This window comes from Pseudonaja textilis, chromosome 4 (assembly GCF_049901715.1).
Source record: "Pseudonaja textilis isolate UNSWEBS1 chromosome 4, rPseTex1.2, whole genome shotgun sequence".
Classification (NCBI taxonomy): domain Eukaryota; kingdom Metazoa; phylum Chordata; class Lepidosauria; order Squamata; family Elapidae; genus Pseudonaja; species Pseudonaja textilis.
Window position 1 is genome coordinate 93,018,945 of NC_141993.1, and position 19,381 is coordinate 93,038,325.

A 19,381-nucleotide genomic window follows, 5' to 3' on the forward strand; every position below is an offset into this window, starting at 1 on the left:
GGTTGTTAACCTTGTTCTTGGTAGCTCCACTCCTGTGTACAGTAGTTCCACTCCCACCCACCACACGGACAGAGCAAGCCATAAACTCGGTTTATAAACTCTGCGCTTTCATGGCTTCCTTTCGTTTATAGTTTCGTTTAGGGGATCCTGGGGTTGTCGTTTTCCCAGCAAATCAGCGGATGGCGGATGATGTTATGGCCCATCGGTGGCCAGCAGAACTGGCAGCAGACTGGGACAGCGAGGAGGTTGGGGAGGAACCTGGGCCAGTCCTGGAGTCTGGGGAAGGCTCGGACGAGGGCTCTGCACCGGAGGCAGAGATGGGGCCAGGGCCGTCCGACAGTTATCAGCTGCCTTCGGGGTCGGAGATCAGTGGGGAAGAAGAGCAGCTGGAGCCTGTTCCCAGTGTGCGCATGCACAGAGCTGCCAGATGAAGGAAACAGCTAAGGAACAAGGGTTGACTCGGGAGTAAAGGCTCAAGTGGATGATGAATGGCCCCTCCCATAGGGCATAAAGAGTAGCGCAAGGGGAGTGGGCTTTGCGGGAGACAATTAGTTCATTTGGGTGAAGATCTGGTGCTGCATTCCTCCTACAGTGTGGTGTCTGAAAGACACCGGCCTGGCAACTCTCCCAGCCTGGTAAAGGCCTGTAATCGTGGACTCTCTTGAAAGACTGTTGGCCAGGACTTGGCTGGAGAGGAATTCACTGTAAACTCAATAAAAGGCTTTTATCGGGATGAGGAGCCGGCTTCGTGCTGTTGGGGAAGCCTCGGTCAGAACCGTTGGGTCCCGAAACGCCTGCAGGAAACCCACCAAGCTCAGGGGCCCCCCAGGACCCCAACAGCTCAACCCTGAGCTACAAAGAGTCTCCGAAGTCTATGCAGATACGAACGGCTGAGATTGGATCGCATCCAGCAAGCGGTTCCTGACTGCTGGCATCATTTAAAACAAAAATTAAAGCAATGGCCCAAAAGGTGAATAACACGGAGAGACACCAAGCTTCCCAGGGGAACGTCGCCACATTACCCAACTCACAGTTGAAATAAATATTCTCAAAGGGAAAATGCAAACAGGGGGAAACTTGGTCTCTGCACCAACCTCGATCTGGTTTTTGGTGCCTTATCATGGTTCCCCGGCGAACTTTCCTTGGCCAACAAAGTAACAAAGAGCCAGAAGACTGGAAACCCTGGTCTTCAAAAAAAAGAAGGGCGGAAAAGGCCGATATTTCTGAAGAACTCTTCTGAACGGGCATCCGGATCGAGTTCCGTTTCATTAAAAGCACATCCTCCCGCGATCAACAAGACCTACTTTCGGTGCTGGAGGCTGCAGGCTTCTCCAAATGCGAAGCGGGGGAGGAGGCATTGCAATATTCACAGGACTGGGGGAGGCGCTTGATTCATCTTGCAAACTGAGCCCCGCAAACAACACCAACAACGCCACCCCGTCCTCCGGGCGAGGAGAGCCGCCCCAAGAGGAAAGCTGGAGAGAGAGCAACGAAGCCGGCCTGAGCTCTCGTCTTATTTATGCGTCGGATTTAGATCCCACCCTTATTGGGTTTACAAATGACTTCAAGGCACTAAACATGTCCAACACACGGTCCTCCTCCTATTTCTCCCCCCACAACAACAACCCTTTGAGGAGGGTTGGGCTGGGTGATTGGCCCAAAAGTCACCCAATTGGCTTTCATGCCTATGATGGAACTAGAACTCACCGTCTCCTGGTGATTGGCCCAAAGTCACCTGGCTGGTTTTCATAGCTAAGGCGGGACTAGAACTCCCCGTCTCCTGGTGATTGGCCCAAAATCTCCCAGTTGGCTTTCATGCCTAAGGCGGGACTAGAACTCCCCGTCTCCTGGTGATTGGCACAAAGTCACGCAGCTGTCTTTCATGCCTAAGGCGGGACTAGAACTCCCCGTCTCCTGGTGATTGGCCCAAAATCTCCCAGTTGGCTTTCACGCCTAAGGCGGGACTAGAACTCCCCGTCTCCTGGTGATTGGCACAAAGTCACCCAGCTGGCTTTCCTGCCTAAGGCGGGACTAGAACTCCCTGTCTCCTGGTGATTGGCCCAAAATCTCCCAGTTGGCTTTCACGCCTAAGGCGGGACTAGAACTCCCCGTCTCCTGGTGATTGGCCCAAAGTCTCCCAGCTGTCTTTCATGCCTAAGGCGGGACTAGAACTCCCCGTCTCCTGGTGATTGGCACAAAGTCACCTAGCTGTTTTTCATGCCCAAGGCGGGACTAGAACTCCCCGTCTCCTGGTGATTGGCACAAAGTCACCTAGCTGTTTTTCATGCCCAAGGCGGGACTAGAACTCCCCATCTCTTGGTGATTGGCCCAATGTCACCCAGCTGTCTTTCATGCCTAAGGCGGGACTAGAACTCCCTGTCTCCTGGTGATTGGCCCAATGTCACCCAGCTGTCTTTCATGCCTAAGGCGGGACTAGAACTCCCCGTCTCCTGGTGATTGGCCCAAAGTCACCCAGCTGGCTTTCATGCCTAAGGCGGGACTAGAACTCGCCGTCTCTTGGTGATTGGCCCAAAGTCACCCAGCTGGCTTTCATGCCTAAGGCGGGACTAGAACTCCCCGTCTCCTGGTGATTCAACAGCTTCTGTAGCTTGGGTGGGAGACAGTCTTCCATTTCCTAGCCCCGTAAACGGCCTTTCTCCTGTAACCACCCGGGTGCAAAGTGGCCCCGCCAACCCAGGATGGTGTTTTGGAGCCCCCCGGTTTCCTGAGAAGCCCCCGCCGTGTGCCAATGGGCCGGGCTGACCTTCAGTCCAGCCGACTCAACTTGGGAGCGACTCCCTTCAACCTCCTCCTAAAGCCAGAAGCTTTCCAAGGCGCCAGTCCCTCTGCTGGCTTTCTGGCTCTGCCACAGATCTGAGGGAAAACTGTTACGAGATTCTTCCTGAAGCTAAAAACCGCTTTGCTTCGCAGAGGTAAACCAAAACCGCTTGCAGGAGGGTCAGGAAGTTAACCTGGCTTGCTGCCAAGGTTCCCAGTTCAAACAGACACGAAACGGATCGACGAGGCAGCGACGCGTAGAAGCCCCAATTCTCTCCCGAAGGGGAAGGCAGAGATTGGCCCAGTTGTTCCGTCCACAAACCAAACGCAGCTTACAAAAGTAGAATCGGGGTTTGCCGATGCTAGAATATTGCAGGAAAGAACATTTAGCAGCCCAGCCTGGCGTCTTCAGCTCCTTCAAAGGGGAAAGTCTCATTTCCTTGGGAAGGAGACCCAAAAGGCACAGCGGATGGACTACGGAGACCATCTGTACCTAGTTCTGGTGGTCACGATACAAAAAGGATGCTGGGACCCCAGAAAGAGCGCAAAGATGATTCGGAGGCTCCAACATAGGAAGAATGTCCCAAAGGTGCTTTTTCTAGAGGCACCTGGACTTTCTGGATTTCTCTTGAAGACGTTTGCTTCTCCCCCAGAAGCTTCTTCCGCTCTGACTGGATGGTGGGGATTTGTATTCTCCACCATCCAGTCAGAGCGGAAGAAGCTTCTGGGAGAAGCAAAACGCCTCTTCAAGAGAAAACCCAGGAAGTCGAGGTGCCTCTAGAAAAAAAAGCACTTTTGAGATAACCATGACCCGGATGAGGGAAAAATCTCCACAGACATATGAAGAAGGCTTGCAAAATGGGGTTATGTCCATCCTAGTGAAGAGAAGGACCAGGGGTGACAGGATAGCAGCCTTCCAATATTGGAGGGGCTGCCCCAAAGAAGAGGGGGGGGGGTCAGGCTCTTCTCCAAAGCGCCTCAGAGCAAGTTAAGAAGTACCAGGTTGACACTAGTCAAGGAGAGACCCAACCTGGAATGGAGGAGGAAATGAGAAGAATTTAGAGGACGGGTAGAAGAATTGACCAGTTGAGCAGGGGGGCTGTACTAGAAGACCTCCAAGGTCCCTTCCAACTCTGTTCTTCTGTTTTTCTTGTCATCTACGGAGCGTCTCGGCCATCCGGGTCTGTCCCAAAGGCGTTTTTCCAAGAGGCGACTCGACTTCCGTTTGTTCTTTCTTTGAAGCCGTTTCTCTTTTTATCCCATCTTGGATGAGACACAAAACGTCTTCAAGGGAAAACAAAGGAAGTCCAGCTACCTGGGGGGAAGAGGGGGAGAAATAGCACCTGAGAGACACACCTGGCCTCCTTCCAAGAGGTTGTCACTGTGGCCTTCAGGGCTGCTGGCCTCCTCCTCCCGCTTCTACAGCCATCGACATGTCTGGGGGCACCTTCACGCCAGGGAGATGGATTGTATAGCCTGGCCTTTCCTGGATGTCTCTTTTTCCCCCAACCAAGCGGACTGAGATCAGCTTCTTCGGTCATCGTTGGATTCGTCTTTTAGGTGCCACCGAAATCTGGGGTTGTTTTTTTTTTGGGGGGGTTGCTGCAAGAGACATTGGAAGGAGCAGCTCCCTGCAAGGAGACTATCCGGTCTTTATTATCTCGGAGGAAAACGGGGGTCGGGGGAGAACGGGGGTTAGAGGGTTCTCAGGCCTCCGGTCTTTATTATCTCGGAGGAAAACGGGGGTGGGGGTGGGAACGGGGGTTAGAGGGTTCTCAGGCCTGGGGGTGTTGTGGGGGTGTTGTGTGGTTTTGACATCCCGAGTTGCCAAGCCGGCGTTGGGAAACGGAGCACAATTACAGCCGAAAATTCTATCTCTCCATCACCAATTACCGAGCTATACAGCACTTCTCCGACTGAAACGGGGGGGGAAGGGGGAAGGGAGGGGGTAGAGGAGGGATGGCTTGGCAGACTGCAGAGTTGTGAGCCTCCACATCCACACCTTCCTCACTGCAGCAATGATCCTCCCTGGAGAGAAGGAGGGGCAGCGGAGACCCTTGGAAGCGGGGGGGCCTCGCCTTCCGCCCACCTGCCCCAAATCTGCCCAGATTGGAAACGGAATAAAGTATTGGGGAGTTTCCCCTTCCACTGCCCCCACCCCTAAAAAAAAGGCCTGTCGGTGGATCCATCGTAATAAGAAAACATTTTTTTTTTTTTCGGTAAGGACAAAGGGGGAAACGGGGAGAGGCGATTCGAATTGTCCCCCATCCTTTTAACCTGCCCCCAAAGAAGAAGAAGAGGAAGCGGGGTGTCAAGCGATTCCCCCAAAACCCCGAAGGCTGGAGAAGAAGCCACGGATGGGAAACTCAGAAGAGAAGCAACCTGGAACCAAAAGGGAAACTTCCCAACAGGGAGGACCATTCACCAGCGGAACCGCTTGCCACCAGAAGCTGTGGGAGCTCCAACACTGGAGGTTTTCAAGAAGAGACCGGACAGCCGTCGGTCTGAACTTGCACCGGGTCTCCTGCTGATCCAAGGCCCCTTCCAGCCCCCCTTCGTTCCATTCTACTGCAAAACTCTGAATTGACAGGGAGCCTCTGGGAATACACAGAGCGCCAAGGGGGTCTCTCGACGAGCTGAGCAAGACCCTCCTGCCTGGGATTTGGGCGTTTGTGACTTTTAATTTTACAGTACTTTCTTTCTTTATCGGTCCAAATTTATAGGCTGGTACTTAAGCGACTCCCTCCCAGCTGCTTCCAGGAAGGAAAGGAAAATAAGACAAAAATAGTTGCCTTTTTCCCAGTACAAGGTGGTCCTTGACTTACAACCATTCATTTAGTGACCGTTTGAAGTTCTAAACGCACTGAAAAAAAAAGGACTTGGGGCTGTTTTTCACCCTTATGACCACTGCATCCTCCCTGTGGTCAGCTGAACAAAAAAATCAGACCACTGACTCCCATTTATGACGGTCACAGTGTCCCGGGGTCACGTGTCCTTCTTTAGCGACCTTTTGACAAGCAAAGTCCATGGGGGTAGCCGGATTCACTTAACAACAGTGTTACTGACATAACAGCTGCAGTGATTCACTTAATCACGGTGGCAAAAAGGTCGTAAAACGGGGCAAAGCTTCCTCAGTGACTGCCTTGCTTAGCAGTGGAAACTGTGGAATCACTTAAAGACCGTGTTCCCAATGGAACAGCTGCAATGATTCACTTAACAACCGGGGCAAGGAAATGGGGCAAAACTTAAGTTGACAACAGTCTCACTCAGCAACATCCGTAATGGGCTGGATTGTGGTTGTAACTCGAGGATTCCCCGTACATGATTCATCTCAACGACGGCAGTCGTTCCCTAACAAGAGGGGCAGAAAAGGGTGTAAAATCAGGCACACAGCCGCCTTGCTTAGCGACAGAAATTCTGGTCGCAAGTTGCTTCAGCTACCGCTTGTAAGACAGAAAGGCTGAATTTATGAAGCCATCTGCTTCGGCCTTTGACCTGGAGGCATTTTGGGCGTAAGAAAGGGAAGCGGTGAAGAAGCCCGGCACCACTTCGACCTCTGGGACTGGACACAAACAGGGATGGGAACGAACGTCACACGCAACGGCACAACGGCACAACAGCAGCGTGTCAGCCTTGGAGGCCATTGTTGATTTCATACTGGGGCAGAGGACACAACAACATTTTTTTCTGAGAGTCAAGGACAAGTCGCCCTGCACCTGGAGGGGAGTGACTGGAAGAAGGGCTCCAGTTGCGACGAAGATTTGATTGGGCCGTGGGGTGGAAAGGTGGGGGCAGGGGTGGGGGTGGGGATCTTTGATTTCTCTTTGGGGAAGGGAAAAACTCTCCAATTTAGGTTTTCCCAGATGTGCCAATAAAAAGGTCAAAGGTTAAAGTTCCCCTTCTTGCACATTTGTGCCAGTCGTTTCCGGCTCTAGGGGGCGCTGCTCATCTCTGTTACAAAGCCGAAGAAGAGCCAGCGCTGTCCGAAGACGTCTCCGTGGTCATGTGACCGGCAAGACTAAACGCCTTTCGAAGGCGCATCGAGGAACGCCGCTCCCTTCCCACCAAAGGGGCTCCCTATTTTTCTACTTGTACTGTTTTTAACGTGTTTTCGAACTGCTAGGTTGGCAGGAGCCGCTGGGACCAGGAACGGGGAGCTCCCTCCGTGACGCGGTGCAAAGGATTCGAACCGCCGAACTGCCGACCTTTCTGATCGACAAGTTCAGCGCCTTGGGCCCTGAGCCACCACGTCCGTTAGATGTGCCAATATGGCGACTCTAATAGGAACTCTATTCGTACTCTTAACAACAACAACTCTAATAAAAAAGGAACTTTTGAGGAATTGTTTGTCTCCGAGTTTATTGGGTTGGAGTTGGTGAGTTGGGAGGCTGGCCTGTTCCTTCCGCTCTACGTCAGGACAAAGAAAGCTCTTTTTGGAAAAGGGCTCCTTCAAATGCCGAAAAAATCTGAGCACGGGGGGCGGAAATGGCTCCGGCAGAGGAAGATGAATTCTCCCTCCAGAGGAATCCCTGCCCAAATCGGGACAGTGAAACTTACAAATCTCCTGTACGAGCCGCCCTTGACTTTATTTCGTGACTGTTCAAACTTAGAACAGCACTGAAAAAGTCCCTTAGGATCGTGTTTTGCAGTTACGACCGTTGCCGCATCCCCGTGGCCACATGATCAACATTTCAGACGCTTGCCAACTGGCTCGTGTTTATGACGGTCGGTTACACGATCCCCTTCCAACAAGAAAAGTCCATGCGGGAGCCGGATTCACTTAACAACCGTGTTTCTAACTTAACAGTCGCGATGATCCACTTAGTAACGGCGGGAAGAAAGGTTGCAAAATGGGGGAAAACTCGCTTAAGAAACACCTCACTTAGCAACGGAAACGTTGGGCCTCCAACTTTAAGACTTGTGGACTTTTAAGGAGGTCTCCAAAGTTGGCAACTTGAAGACTTGGGAACTTCCAACTCCCAGAATCCCTCAGCCAGCATAGCTGAACTCTGTTGCAATCCCTTCCGGCGCAATATCTCTTCTTTGGGGGGATAAGGAAGAAAGAAACAGAAAAGCAAAGCTGGCTGGGGGATTCTGGGAGTTGAAGTCCACCCATCTTAAGGCTGAGGGACCCTGGCTGAAGGCGGCTAGCTTGGCCTCCCCTGGTGTTGAAGGACAGTGCAGTGGGAGGCGAGGCGAGCTTGGGTGAACCTGCCAGTGCCCAGACAGGAGCCTCTTTCCTGGCTCCAAATGTTGCTTTCCAAGGGGACCAAAGGAGGCCTCGCCTGCCAAAATCTTGGGGAAACCATCCAGGATTTTTTCCTGGCGCCCGACAGCTGCCGCCTCCCCTTGCCAGCCAGCCTCTCCCACAGAGCAAGGAAGGGAAACCCACCACGGAGAGAAGGAAACTGGGACCACGGGGGAATTTCGTGACAGCGGGGACAATCTAGGAAGTCGCGGAAGGAGTGAGGCCGCAGCCACCCTTGGCAAAGCAGGTCTGACACCGGCAAGAGACGGGAAAACCTTTGGCTGAGCTGCAGCTGCCTCCCCTTCTCCCCACCACCCTCCAAACCCATTGCCCTGCCCTTCCCTTCCCTTCCCTTCCCTTCCCTTCCCTGCCGATTATTTTCGTGCATGGAGATGCAGCAGAATAAAAGGAGGAAAAGCTAAGAAGGGGAGATGCAAACGCTCCCCTGGGACCAGCAGCTATTTAAAAGAGATGACTGCACACGCACACACACGCACACGCACACACACACACACACACACACACGCACAGAGACATTATTTAGAGCTTCTGGCGGGGGCGAGACTTCTGCATAAGCGCCGTTTCCCTTTGAAGTGCAACCCAGAGCTAAAATTTCTCCCTTGCAACCTTCCTGCTCCTTTGCAGCCTGAGTCCTCTCTGTCCCAGCGGAGGCTTCCATCGGAAGGGACCCCGGAGGTCTTCTAGTCCTACCCACGGCTCAAAGAGAAGAGCCTACACCATTTCAGACAAGTGGCTGTCTGATCTCTTCTTCAAAACCTCCCTTGTGACCCACAACTTCCGTTCTGCTGTCTAGGGAGATTCTCCGTCCTCCAGGTCACCCTGAAGAAGCTTCGGGGATGAGAAGCCAAATGTCTTCGAGGAGAAACCAGAAAGTCCGGTTGCCTCTTGGAAAAGACGTCCACTCCACTGGTCAATCCTTCTCCCTGTCAGGAAATTGCTCCTGAATTCCAGGTCGCTTCCTCTCCTTGGTTAGTTTCCATCCGTTGCTTCTTTTCCTGCCTTCTGGGGCCTTGGAGAATAGCTTGACACCCCCCCCCCTTCCTCCTCTCTGGGGCAGCCCCTCAAATACTGGAAGATGCTGTCATGTCCCCCCTGGTGCCTCTTCTCATGAAACTGGAGATCCCCAAATCCTGCCAACATCTTCGTAGGTTTTTTTGTCTCCAGCCCTTTCAGAGTTTTAGTTGCTCTTCTTTGCACTTTCCCCAAACTCTCCACCTCTTTGGGGGGTAAAAGAAAAACCGAGTTTCCAACTGGCCTCTCTTCCATGCCCAAGACTGTTTCCGCTAAAATAATTTCATTATCAGCAGTCTACTCCAAAGGAAGCTGGTGCCAAGACTGAATGCCAGGGAGGGGGAACGGATGACCCAGGGTGGGGTACAAAATTAACCCAGTCCCCAAAACAGGCGAAGCCCCTTTTATTCCTTCGCTTGGCTTCACAGCTCCAAATATCGTCGAGTGGAGACAAAAAAAAACTCCCCCACAAACAGTTACGAAAAGGAGAAAATGCCGTTTGAACTAAAAATGCCCGTCAATTATAAAGAGCAAAAACAACACAAACCACACTGAACCAGGGCAGGATAAGGGCTTGAAGATGTTCACAAATATCGAAATACACACTGGGAAGGACGCCAAACTCAGAGAGGAACAACAGACTAGAGATATTTCCATGCTTTGTTTCCAGCACTGGCCCATACGCACGTCCGTCCTTTTAACCAGTTCTCACAGCTGCAGCCCATGAAGGAGATCAGGGCCCTTTCCTCCCCCGTAGGAGCGCCATTCACGTTTCTCCCTTCTCCGTTCCTCCCTGTGTGCCGTAGGATGAAGAGGGGATGGGCCTGGGTCTTCCTCTGAATGCCCAGCCGGTCTGTGCCCTTCCCCAGCCTCCTCCACAACCTCCGGAGTCACACTTCCCCTCCCCGTCGGCTGTTCCTCCTCTCCCGCGGAGTCAGACTCCCACAGGGGCAGGACAGGGAATGATCTGTTTGCAGCAAAGCAGACCCAGTTTTCGGAAACAACAATGCAAGGCCGAGGGCGCTCCGTCTCGAAATGTCTGCCAAAAATCATTTTTTAAAAACCCCTCCGTAGAAGAGATGGGTTCCCTCCAGCCAATCGAAGGCATTGAAGGCCGGGCAAGTAGAGATAGCCCTTGACTTATGACCACAATTTCTGTGGCTAAGCGAGACGTGTCCCATTTTAAGACCTTTTTCTGCCATAGCTGTTAAGTGAACTGCTGCAATTGTTAGGAATACGGTTGTTAAGTGAATCTGCTTTTCCCCTGGACTTTGCTTATCCGAAGGTCATAAAAGGGGATCACAGAACGCTGGGATGCTGCAACCGTCATAAATATGAGTTGGTTGCCAAGGGCCTGAATTCCGACCGTCGTAAGTCTTAAATGGCCATCCGTCACTTTTTTTCTAGTAACTTCAGTCCGTAAATGAACCATTATAAGTCAAGGACCAACCTGCAATTTATTTGAAATAACTCTTCAGTAGGAAATTCCCAAACTCTTTCCTAAGCCTCTTTAAGGAGCAAAAGTGAACATTTATTGTAATTTTCTCCCCTGTCCTCAATTCCCCCACATCCGTTTTCCCTCACACTTTGCTCCTGACCACTCCAAACAAAAAATATTAACCAAGAGGTTCGGACCCGGCTCCCCAAACACGACAAACCCTCCAAAGTGAACTCAGAAGATTCCTTTCTTAGGAGCCCCGGCGAAAAGTTTCTCTCTCACTGCAGACCAACAAGTCCGTCCGGAAGAGGAATAGTTTGTCTGCCACCCTTATTCATCTCCGCCCCCCGCCTTTGATCCCCAGAGCTCAGGTGGGGCCTTGTTAGCAGCTGTGGCTCTTCCGTCCCGAGGGCCGGCCCATAGATTTCCACTGCTCTCCTCTCCTCTGCAAATCCAACCGTCAGGCCCTGGACCCGGCTGTTCCTCCTCTTCCTCATCAGCCACCTCCAGACCTGGGGGCTCTTGATGCTCCACCTGAGGGCTGACGGCCGGCCCAGGTTCCACCTCTGTCTCTCTCTCTCTCTTTGCTAGCTCTTCCCTCTTCCCCCTCGGAGCTCCCAGGTTGCTCTGAGCTGGCCCTGACTCCACGCCTCGTCCTCCTCCTCCTCATCTGATTCAATTGCCAGAGGGGCTGGCGGTTGACAGGCCATAGCACTAGATCCATCCACCATCCAGGTACAAGGCCACCTGAGGGCCACTTTCAGCACACACCCGACCAGGAGGCGGGATACAAACATCCCATTTGTTTGCAGGGAACCAGGTTCACACCGGTGTGTATGCCACCAACAGCCATTTTGCTCACAATCTCAAGCCTCCCAATCGGCCTTTCTGAAGACATCTGGACGATGCCGGCCAAGGTGTCCACTCACCCACCATCCATCCCAGAAAAGTCCATTCAAGGGAACAATCAGTTTCGATGTTTCCTCAACAAGCCCTCACTTGACTCAGATAGCCAAGCCTCCATACGCTGAATACTGTCAACCTACTGTAGTTCTCTGAAAATAAGACATAGCATGATATTTTTTTTCCCCAGATGCTCATAAGCCCTATCCCAAAAATAAGCCCCAGTTAAGATGGTCAGCCAGACAGACACATTTAGTGCCGTGCTTCTCTGTAAATAAGACCTAACTGGAAAATAAGCCCGAATTCTTCTTTTGGAGCAAAAATTAATGTAAGCGTCTTATTTTCGGGGAAATACAACACTTCCCAGTCCTGAAGGCAACTTTGCAACCTGCAGATGTCGCCAATGTCCTCAAATAAAGCCACTTTTTCATGCAATCCCTCCAAAAAGTCTGCCCTCCCAGAGACACCCCCCCCCCTCAAAAGGAGAAGCCCCCAGAGACACTTACAGAGCTGTAGAGGTACCCCTCGCCATTCATGGCCACATAGAGGCCGGCCTTCACACCTTGGATGGCCACCACACGAAGCCCCACTGGAATGAGGTTGAAGAGGGCTGGAAGAGAAGGAGGGGAAAGATCCATGAGTCTGGGGCTAAAAACCGAGGAGACCCTCCCCACATCCCAAGGCAGGAAGCATGGCTTCTCAGGAGCCAATCCCGGCACTTTCGTGACCAGGAGAAGGTTCCCAGGCAAACTAGAAACGGCCAGAGAGTCATTAATCATAGAATAACAGAGCTGGAAGGGACCTTGGAGGTCTTCTAGACTAACCAGTTGCTCAAGAAGGAGACCACCTAAGGCAGGGATGTCCAATCTTGGCCATTCTAAGACCTGTGGACTTCAACTCCCAGCATCCCCCAGCCAGAATGCTTTGATATGGGTGGACTACAACTCCCAGAATCCCCCAGCCTGCATGATTTCTCTCAATTCTGAGAGAAAAACACCACCTATCTTGAAGGGTCCAAGTTTGGAAAGTTGTACTAACCCTAACCGAATTTGGAAATAATTTATGGATTCTAATATTGCCCATAGCCACCTGGAACATCCAAAGTGTCAGGTTTCGTTCCAGAAAAGGTTTTACAACATTAGAATTTTGTCTGGCTGGCTGCAGCATGAAGGATGAACCGTTTTAGATTAATTAGAAATTCTCATATATTATGGGCCCTTTTTTTGTCAACCCCCTGATGTGACTCAAATAGGAGAGTGGTTCACAATCTTTCCTTCACTACAGATCCTCTTTAAATACCTTTTGTAACCACGGACCCCCAGGATTTCACTTGACATTTAAATCGTAGCATTTCTTCAAGAGTTCGGGGACCCCCCCCCACTGGGATGACATCGTGGCCCCTCCACAGGATGAGAACCCCTGGAATTGCTGTTTTTAAAGTGCTATGCCTGATGTATGGTTATTTGGATACCTTTCCCAGTGACTTGCAGTTTGTAAACTCTTGTCTGCATGTTGGTATTTTGCAAATCTTTGAAGAATTCTCTTTCAACTCCCTTTCTATTTACAGACCCCTCACGTCCTGTTTCAGGACATAAACTGTTTCAACTCCTTCCCTCAAAATGATGCTGTAGAGCCCTGCACACCAGAACAACTAGACACAAGGGGAGTTTTTCCCAAGTGCCATCACTCTGCTAAGCAAATAATTCCCTCAACACTGTTCGACTATTTACAAAGTCTGCACTACTATTACTGTTAATCTTCTCATCACTCCTGATCACCCATCCCCTCCCACTTGTGACTGTAGGACTGTAACTTTGTCACTTGGACGCTTACAATTTATATTGACTACTTCCTAGTATGATTTGATTGCTTATTGTACCCTCTGACTATTATTATTAAGTGTTGTACCTGATGATTCTTGACTCCTGATGAATGGATCTTTTCTTTTATGTACACTGAGAGTATCTGCACCAAGACAAATTCCTTGTGTGTCCAATCATCTTGGCCAATAAAAGAATTCTATCCTATCCTATCCTATCCTATCCTATTCTTTCTACTTTATTTTTGTCTTCAAGTATCTTTAAATAAAAGCATTTCTAAAAACCAGGTAAAATTGGCAGAATTCTCCCTATTTACTTTCTGGCTACCACCTGTTCATATTTTTTTTCTTATTTCTTTGATGCTATGGATAGCACACTCCAATTCTACTTTGGGGGTTTGGGTTGGATTTGGGATAGGCAGAAAAGAACACAGCAGTGCCCATAAATAATCCTCGCACTCCATTAAAAGCCATATAATCCAGGACATCCCTGGATGAATGAAAAGACCCAAAACGGGTTAGCAGGAAATGGCTTCAACTTCTTTGCAAAAAGGGCCCCAGAAACGGAGAGTTTGAGAGAGAAGGTCCATGCTCCACATCCCTCAGAAGGGGAACCCCTCAACGGGTCCTCTCGCTTGATGGCCGGACTGGACAGACAACAATCTGGCAGCTGTGTTTGGTCCGTGCTGTGGCTTCCAAGCCATTTCTAAAGCCCACCAAATTTAGAGTCAGCAACCAGGGTTAGTAGTCTGGTTCCTCTTCAGGTTCGCCTTTTCCCAAAGATTTCCGTGGAGAGGAACTTTTGTGAGTTTTATACCAATTTTGGGAGGCCCGGCTTCAGTAGGGCTACCTATATAAGCTTTCCAAGTCTTAATAGCAGAACTACCAGATCCTGTAACTGCTTTGATTCCTAGGCCAGGGGTCTCTGACATGGGAAACTTTACAACTTGTGGACGTCAACTCCCAGAGTTCTCTGGGAGTTGACGCCCACAAGTTGTAAAGTTTTGCTGGCTGAGGAATTCTGGGAGCTGATGTCCACCAGTTGTAAAGTTGCCCATCTTGTGAGATTGAACCAATGTAATAACCAGTTCAGTGAGTGTGCATCCAATGCGCACTTTGTGCTTGTGCATGTTTGAAAATTTTCAGCTCTAAAACTTCTGCTTCGGCCCCGGTGAGTAAAACAGCTGAGGCATGGCACAGCTGGGATGCAAAACACAGAGATATAGGACGGTCAAGGGCAGGGGGCGGGCAGGTGGGTGGGGCCAAGGAATCACCGGAACAACCAGCTCACCTCAACCAGTCTGAACCGGCTGAATCCCCCCCCCCCACCCAGCTTGCAAGACTCGCTTTTCTTGCCAAGTCTATGTATACATCTGCACTAGACTGTGTTGTTGCTCTGTGTCATATAATAATATCTGTGGATGTTGTGGCTCCGGGCTTGGATTCAGCTCCTGTGACTGATATGAGTTCAAGTGAGGAGGACATGGCAGAAAAATATGAGCCGGCAAGGCTCAGTGATTGGACTGGTAACCAGGATGAGGAGATGGACGTGACAAAGGACGACAGACCTGATGTATTAGAATTGTCAGGACCTTTGACCTCCTCTGGTTCCTTATCCGATCAACAGCCGGGAATGGCTGACAGGGAAGTTTTGAGAGAGTCTTCTAGTGGAGATGAGAACTTGGAAAATTTGTGGTTAAATGTAAGGAACAGAAGATAGTTGAGAAGGCAAAATCAGCTGGAACGAAGGAGGAGGGCGAGTCAGTAAATTAGCACGTTGCCTCAATGAGTATAAAAGGACACAGCTGGGCTGGTACAATTTGCTAGGAATAAAGTGACTTATTGAGTGAGGACCTCACAGCAAGAAGCTCTGAGACTTGAGATTTATTGCCAGGACTGTTTTGCCGGACGGAGTAAAGATTTATGCTGTGGACTGAGATTTCTGCCAGCCGTTATCTTGTAAGACTTCTTCCTGTTTGATTTAATTTTGAAACGGCTGCTTTCTGTTTTGTTCTTTGGAATTTTGAAGGGGAGTCATAACATGTGGATATGTGGATTCATGCATAGTTTTTTTGTGGGGGGCAGTTCATGTTCATGTAGGGTATATTAGAGATGGACACCCTTTTGAGAGCTGGATGCAACGAAATTTCATTTCAATGTACGTCGATCGGTGTATGTTCAAAGAGACGATAACGTTATTTTAAGTCATGATTTAGAATATGTCCACCTATGCAGTAATTATAGCGTAAGTTCCCATCACCAAAGGAGGATCCAGCTTCAAACAGGGTTGTAACTGGGGTACCAAGTGAATTTGGGAAACTTTAGTGGCCCCACTTAGCTGGGAAAGCCGGCTGGGTGACTTTGGGCCAATCGCCAGGGGGAGGGGAGTTCTAGTCCCGCCTTAGGCCTGAAACCCATTGGGCGCCTGCGCCGATCACCCGGAGGCTCAGAGTTCAAATCAGGCATGAAAGCCAACTTGGGGCCATTTGTTCCTTCTCAGACCATCCTACCTCAGAGGGTTGTTGTTGCACGGAAACCAGGAGGAGGGAGGGAGGTCGGATATGTTGGAGTTATTTGGGGGGAAAAAAAATAAAAATAGGAAAGGGATATAAATAAACAAAACTTCTCACGGCCTTGGGATCCAAAAGGCAGGCGGTGCCCCAGGGCCAGACCGGAGGGAGAAGAAAGCAAGGACAGACCAGTGAAGAGCAAGGCTCCGTTTCCAGGGAGGGAAGACAGACTTGGAGGCCCAATTTAAGGGGAAAATAAATAAAAATAAAAAAGCCAAACCCTGACAGCCACCTTCCCCCCTCCAATACGAGAAGGAGGAGAGTGCAGAGAACCCAAAATTAACAAGGAGGCTGTCAGGCTAAATGCCCCGCCAAAAGCAATAAAAGGGGGGGGGAGAAAAGCCCCCCCAGAGCTGGACCTCCTCATAAATCAGATCAATTAAAGCAGGCACCGGGATTAAATGCCACTTAGCGAAGGGAGGGTCTTGGCTGGGGGAGGGAGGGCCGGGAGGAGGGGGGACCGTCTTTGCGGCCGACAACACCAAGGAAGCTCTGGACCAGCCCGAAGAGCCTTCGGCGAAGCAGCTCCAGGAGAGTCCCGGCTCCTTTGGGATCGGGGGCAGCCCAGGGGGGGCTTCCCAGCGGCTCCTGGGGACACCACGAGGAACGCAGACTGCAGTCCCCACGTGAGCGGCAATCAGGGTGAGGCGGTGGAGGAGGAAGGAGAAGGAGGGGAAGGAGGCAGAGAAAGAGGAAGAAGAGAAAGAAGAGGAGGAAGAGGAAGAAAGAAGAAGAAGAAGAAGAAGAAGAAGAAGAAGAAGAAGAAGAAGAAGAAGAAGAAGAAGAAGAAGTAATAATAATAATAATAATAACAACAACAACAACAACAATAATAAGAATAAGAATAAGAATAAGAATAAGAATAAGAATAAGAATAAGAATAATAATAATAATAATAATAATAATAATGATGATGATGATGATGGTGGGGTCCTTGGTGCTATCTTAGCTTGGTGGTTTTCTTGCAGACGTTTCATGACCCATTTAGGTAACTTCATCAATGCTAGAAGGGAGTGGGGTTTGTGAGGAGGAGGAGGAGGAGGAGGAGGAGGAGGAGGAGGAGGAGGAGGAGGAGGAGGAAGGACTGTGGGGTCCTTGGCGCTCTCAGAGCTTGGTGGTTTTCTTGCAGACGTTTCATGACCCAACTAGGGAACACCATCAGCCGAGGGAGAGGGGGTTACTAATTTAATAACTTCAGGGATTCTTTGTGGCATGAAAAGTCGTAAAGTGAGGCAGAAGGCCCTTAACCAATGCCTCGCTTAGCAACATACGGTCAGGGGTCAACTGTGTCCGTCGTCAGAGCCAAGGCCTCCCCGCCTGAATCCCCTGCTGCTCCGACCCGGAGGAGCCAAGCAGACGGCACTTTTTCTTTCAAGAGGCCGGAGAGGTTGGTTTGTTTAAAGGGGAGGCGCTGATCCCCCGGCCGGCAGCAGCTGCCTTTGGGCCCCCTTGAGCCCCTTCCTTGTTTAAAAGGGGGGGAAGGAAACCCCGAAGCCCCCGAGCCTCTTGCGGGGGGCGGGCGGTGGTGGCTGCGGAGGAAGAAACTCACTGTAGTCGCTGTTTTCGTCCTTGGTCCCGTCGATGGTTCCGTCCGGGTGCATCTGAAGGAAGAATTCCTGCTGGCTGAATAACCGGGTCACGATCCCTTTCAGCTGGGGTTCTGCAGAGGGAGAGGAGCGCAAGAGCCTCGGGTCAGGCCAGGGATGCACCTGCACACACACACACACACACACGCACACACACACACACACAGAGGTACAAACGTTTGTACCACCAGGGAGAGATGCCGGTGGAAGGGAACCAATCCTGCCCATGGCTTTCCCCAAAAGGGTCAAAGGTCAGCCTGGCCAGGAGGGAAGCCGCCCCTGAGTTCTGACCCGGCTCCCCAAACACGACAAACCCTCCAAAATGAACTCAGGAGATTCCTTTTTTAGGAGCCCCGGCGAAAAGTTTCTCTCTCACCGCAGACTAAGAAGTCCGTCCGGAAGAGGAATAGTTTGTCTGCCACCCCTATTCATCTCCGCCCCCCGCCTTTGATCCCCAGAGCTCAGGTGGGGCCTTGCTAGCAGCAGTGGCTCTTCCGTCCCGAGGACCGGCCCATAGATTTCCACTGCTCTCCTCTCCTCTGCACATCTGAGCGTCAGGCCCTGGACCCCAGATGTTCCTCCTCTTCCTCATCAGCCACCTCCAGACCTGGAGGCTCTTAACTCTCCACCTGAGGGCTGACGGACGGCCCAGGCTCCGCCTCTCTCTCTCTCTCTCTCTCTGCTAACTCCATTCCTTCCTCCCTCTTGAAGCTCTCAGGTTGCCTTGATGCTGGCCCTGACTCCCCCACCGCCTCCTCCTCCTCCTCCTCTGATTTGGCTGCTGGAGTAGCTGGTAGCTGACAGGCCGTAACCCCCTGGCAGAGGCTATTTTGCTCCTGTTCATAGCAGTTGCGCCTCCGTGGTAAGAGCCACCTGCCATTCCTGGCATTCAACCGCTTCTGGATTCTCACAGGACGCTGGGCCCTCAAGAGTCCCAATTCACGTAGCCCCATAAGCCACAATACAATCTACGCAGACAATCCTTTCACTTCCGACCGAGTTGCGGTCAGAATTTCTTCCGCTAAGTTAAGGGAGGCACCTAATTTTCCTCCCGTTGTTGAACAAAACATGGACCTTGCTAGGGGGCCCTTGTGGTTGTTAATCTCTTGGCTTGTCAGAAGCCAGCTGGGAAGATCCCAAATAAATACATGCCGGTTGCAAATGCCCAAATTTTGTTCACATGGTTGTGGAGATGTTGCGACAGTCCCAAGTGCAAGGAGAAGCTGTCAGTCATTTTTTTTCCAGTTCTCTTCAGTGCTACACAAATGGTTGTTAAGTCCAGAACTACCCCTAAAGGTTTCTTCCTGTCCAGTCGAGTCCGACTGGGAAGGCCTGGAAAAACACTGGAAAAATTGGGGGAAAACCGAGGTTTTTTTTATTATTATTATTTTCCCAAAAATAAAAAATAAAAATAAAAAAAACCTTTTTCCAAACTGTTTCTGTTTGGAAAAAATTGAAAAAACTGCTTTTTTCCCAATTTTCCCCCCAATTCTGTCTCACCCCAGTTTCTTAGCTGAGGAAGCCAGCATTGTCCAAAGACACTTTCCATGGTCATGTGGCCAGCATGGCTCATGGAATGATGTGACCTTCCCACCGAAGTGGTACCTATTTATCTACTCACATTTGCATGCTTTCCAACGGCTAGGTGGGCAGGAGCTGGGCTGAGTAATGGGAGCTCACCCTGCCGTGCGGTGCTCAGGACTCAAACCCAGGCAGCTAGATCTCCAGCCAATAAGCTCAGCCTCTTTTAACCACTTGGCCGTTGTGCCACTGCCCCCTTTGAGCCATACCTGTAGTTAACTCTAATTACACCATCCAACCCCCAGTGGTCTCACTGTACTGCTTTATAATGCATTTGTAAGGCCACACCTGGAAAACTGCACCCAGTTTTAGCCACCACATTACAAAAAGATGTTGAGACTTTGGGAAAAGTTCAAAGAAAAGCAACGAAGATGATTAAAGGCCTGGAGACAAAAACATATGAAGAACGGTTGCATGAACTAGGGC

At 50.7% G+C, this 19,381-nt stretch overlaps 1 protein-coding gene and 1 pseudogene across 3 annotated transcripts in view; one reads left to right on the forward strand and one right to left on the reverse strand.

The window, feature by feature from the left end:
- FGF12 (fibroblast growth factor 12) overlaps positions 1 to 19,381 on the reverse strand; it is a 176,512-nt gene that overhangs the window by 48,010 nt on the left and 109,121 nt on the right. For all 3 annotated transcript variants that reach the window (XM_026722965.2, XM_087933750.1, XM_087933749.1), the window contains exons 2-3: positions 17,338 to 17,448; positions 11,906 to 12,009 (exon numbers count right to left, since the gene is read on the reverse strand). In XM_026722965.2, coding sequence (XP_026578750.1) covers positions 11,906 to 12,009; positions 17,338 to 17,448 — 215 coding nt within the window. The remainder of the gene's footprint in view (positions 1 to 11,905; positions 12,010 to 17,337; positions 17,449 to 19,381) is intronic.
- LOC148125954 (U5 spliceosomal RNA) lies at positions 13,963 to 14,066 on the forward strand (annotated as a pseudogene).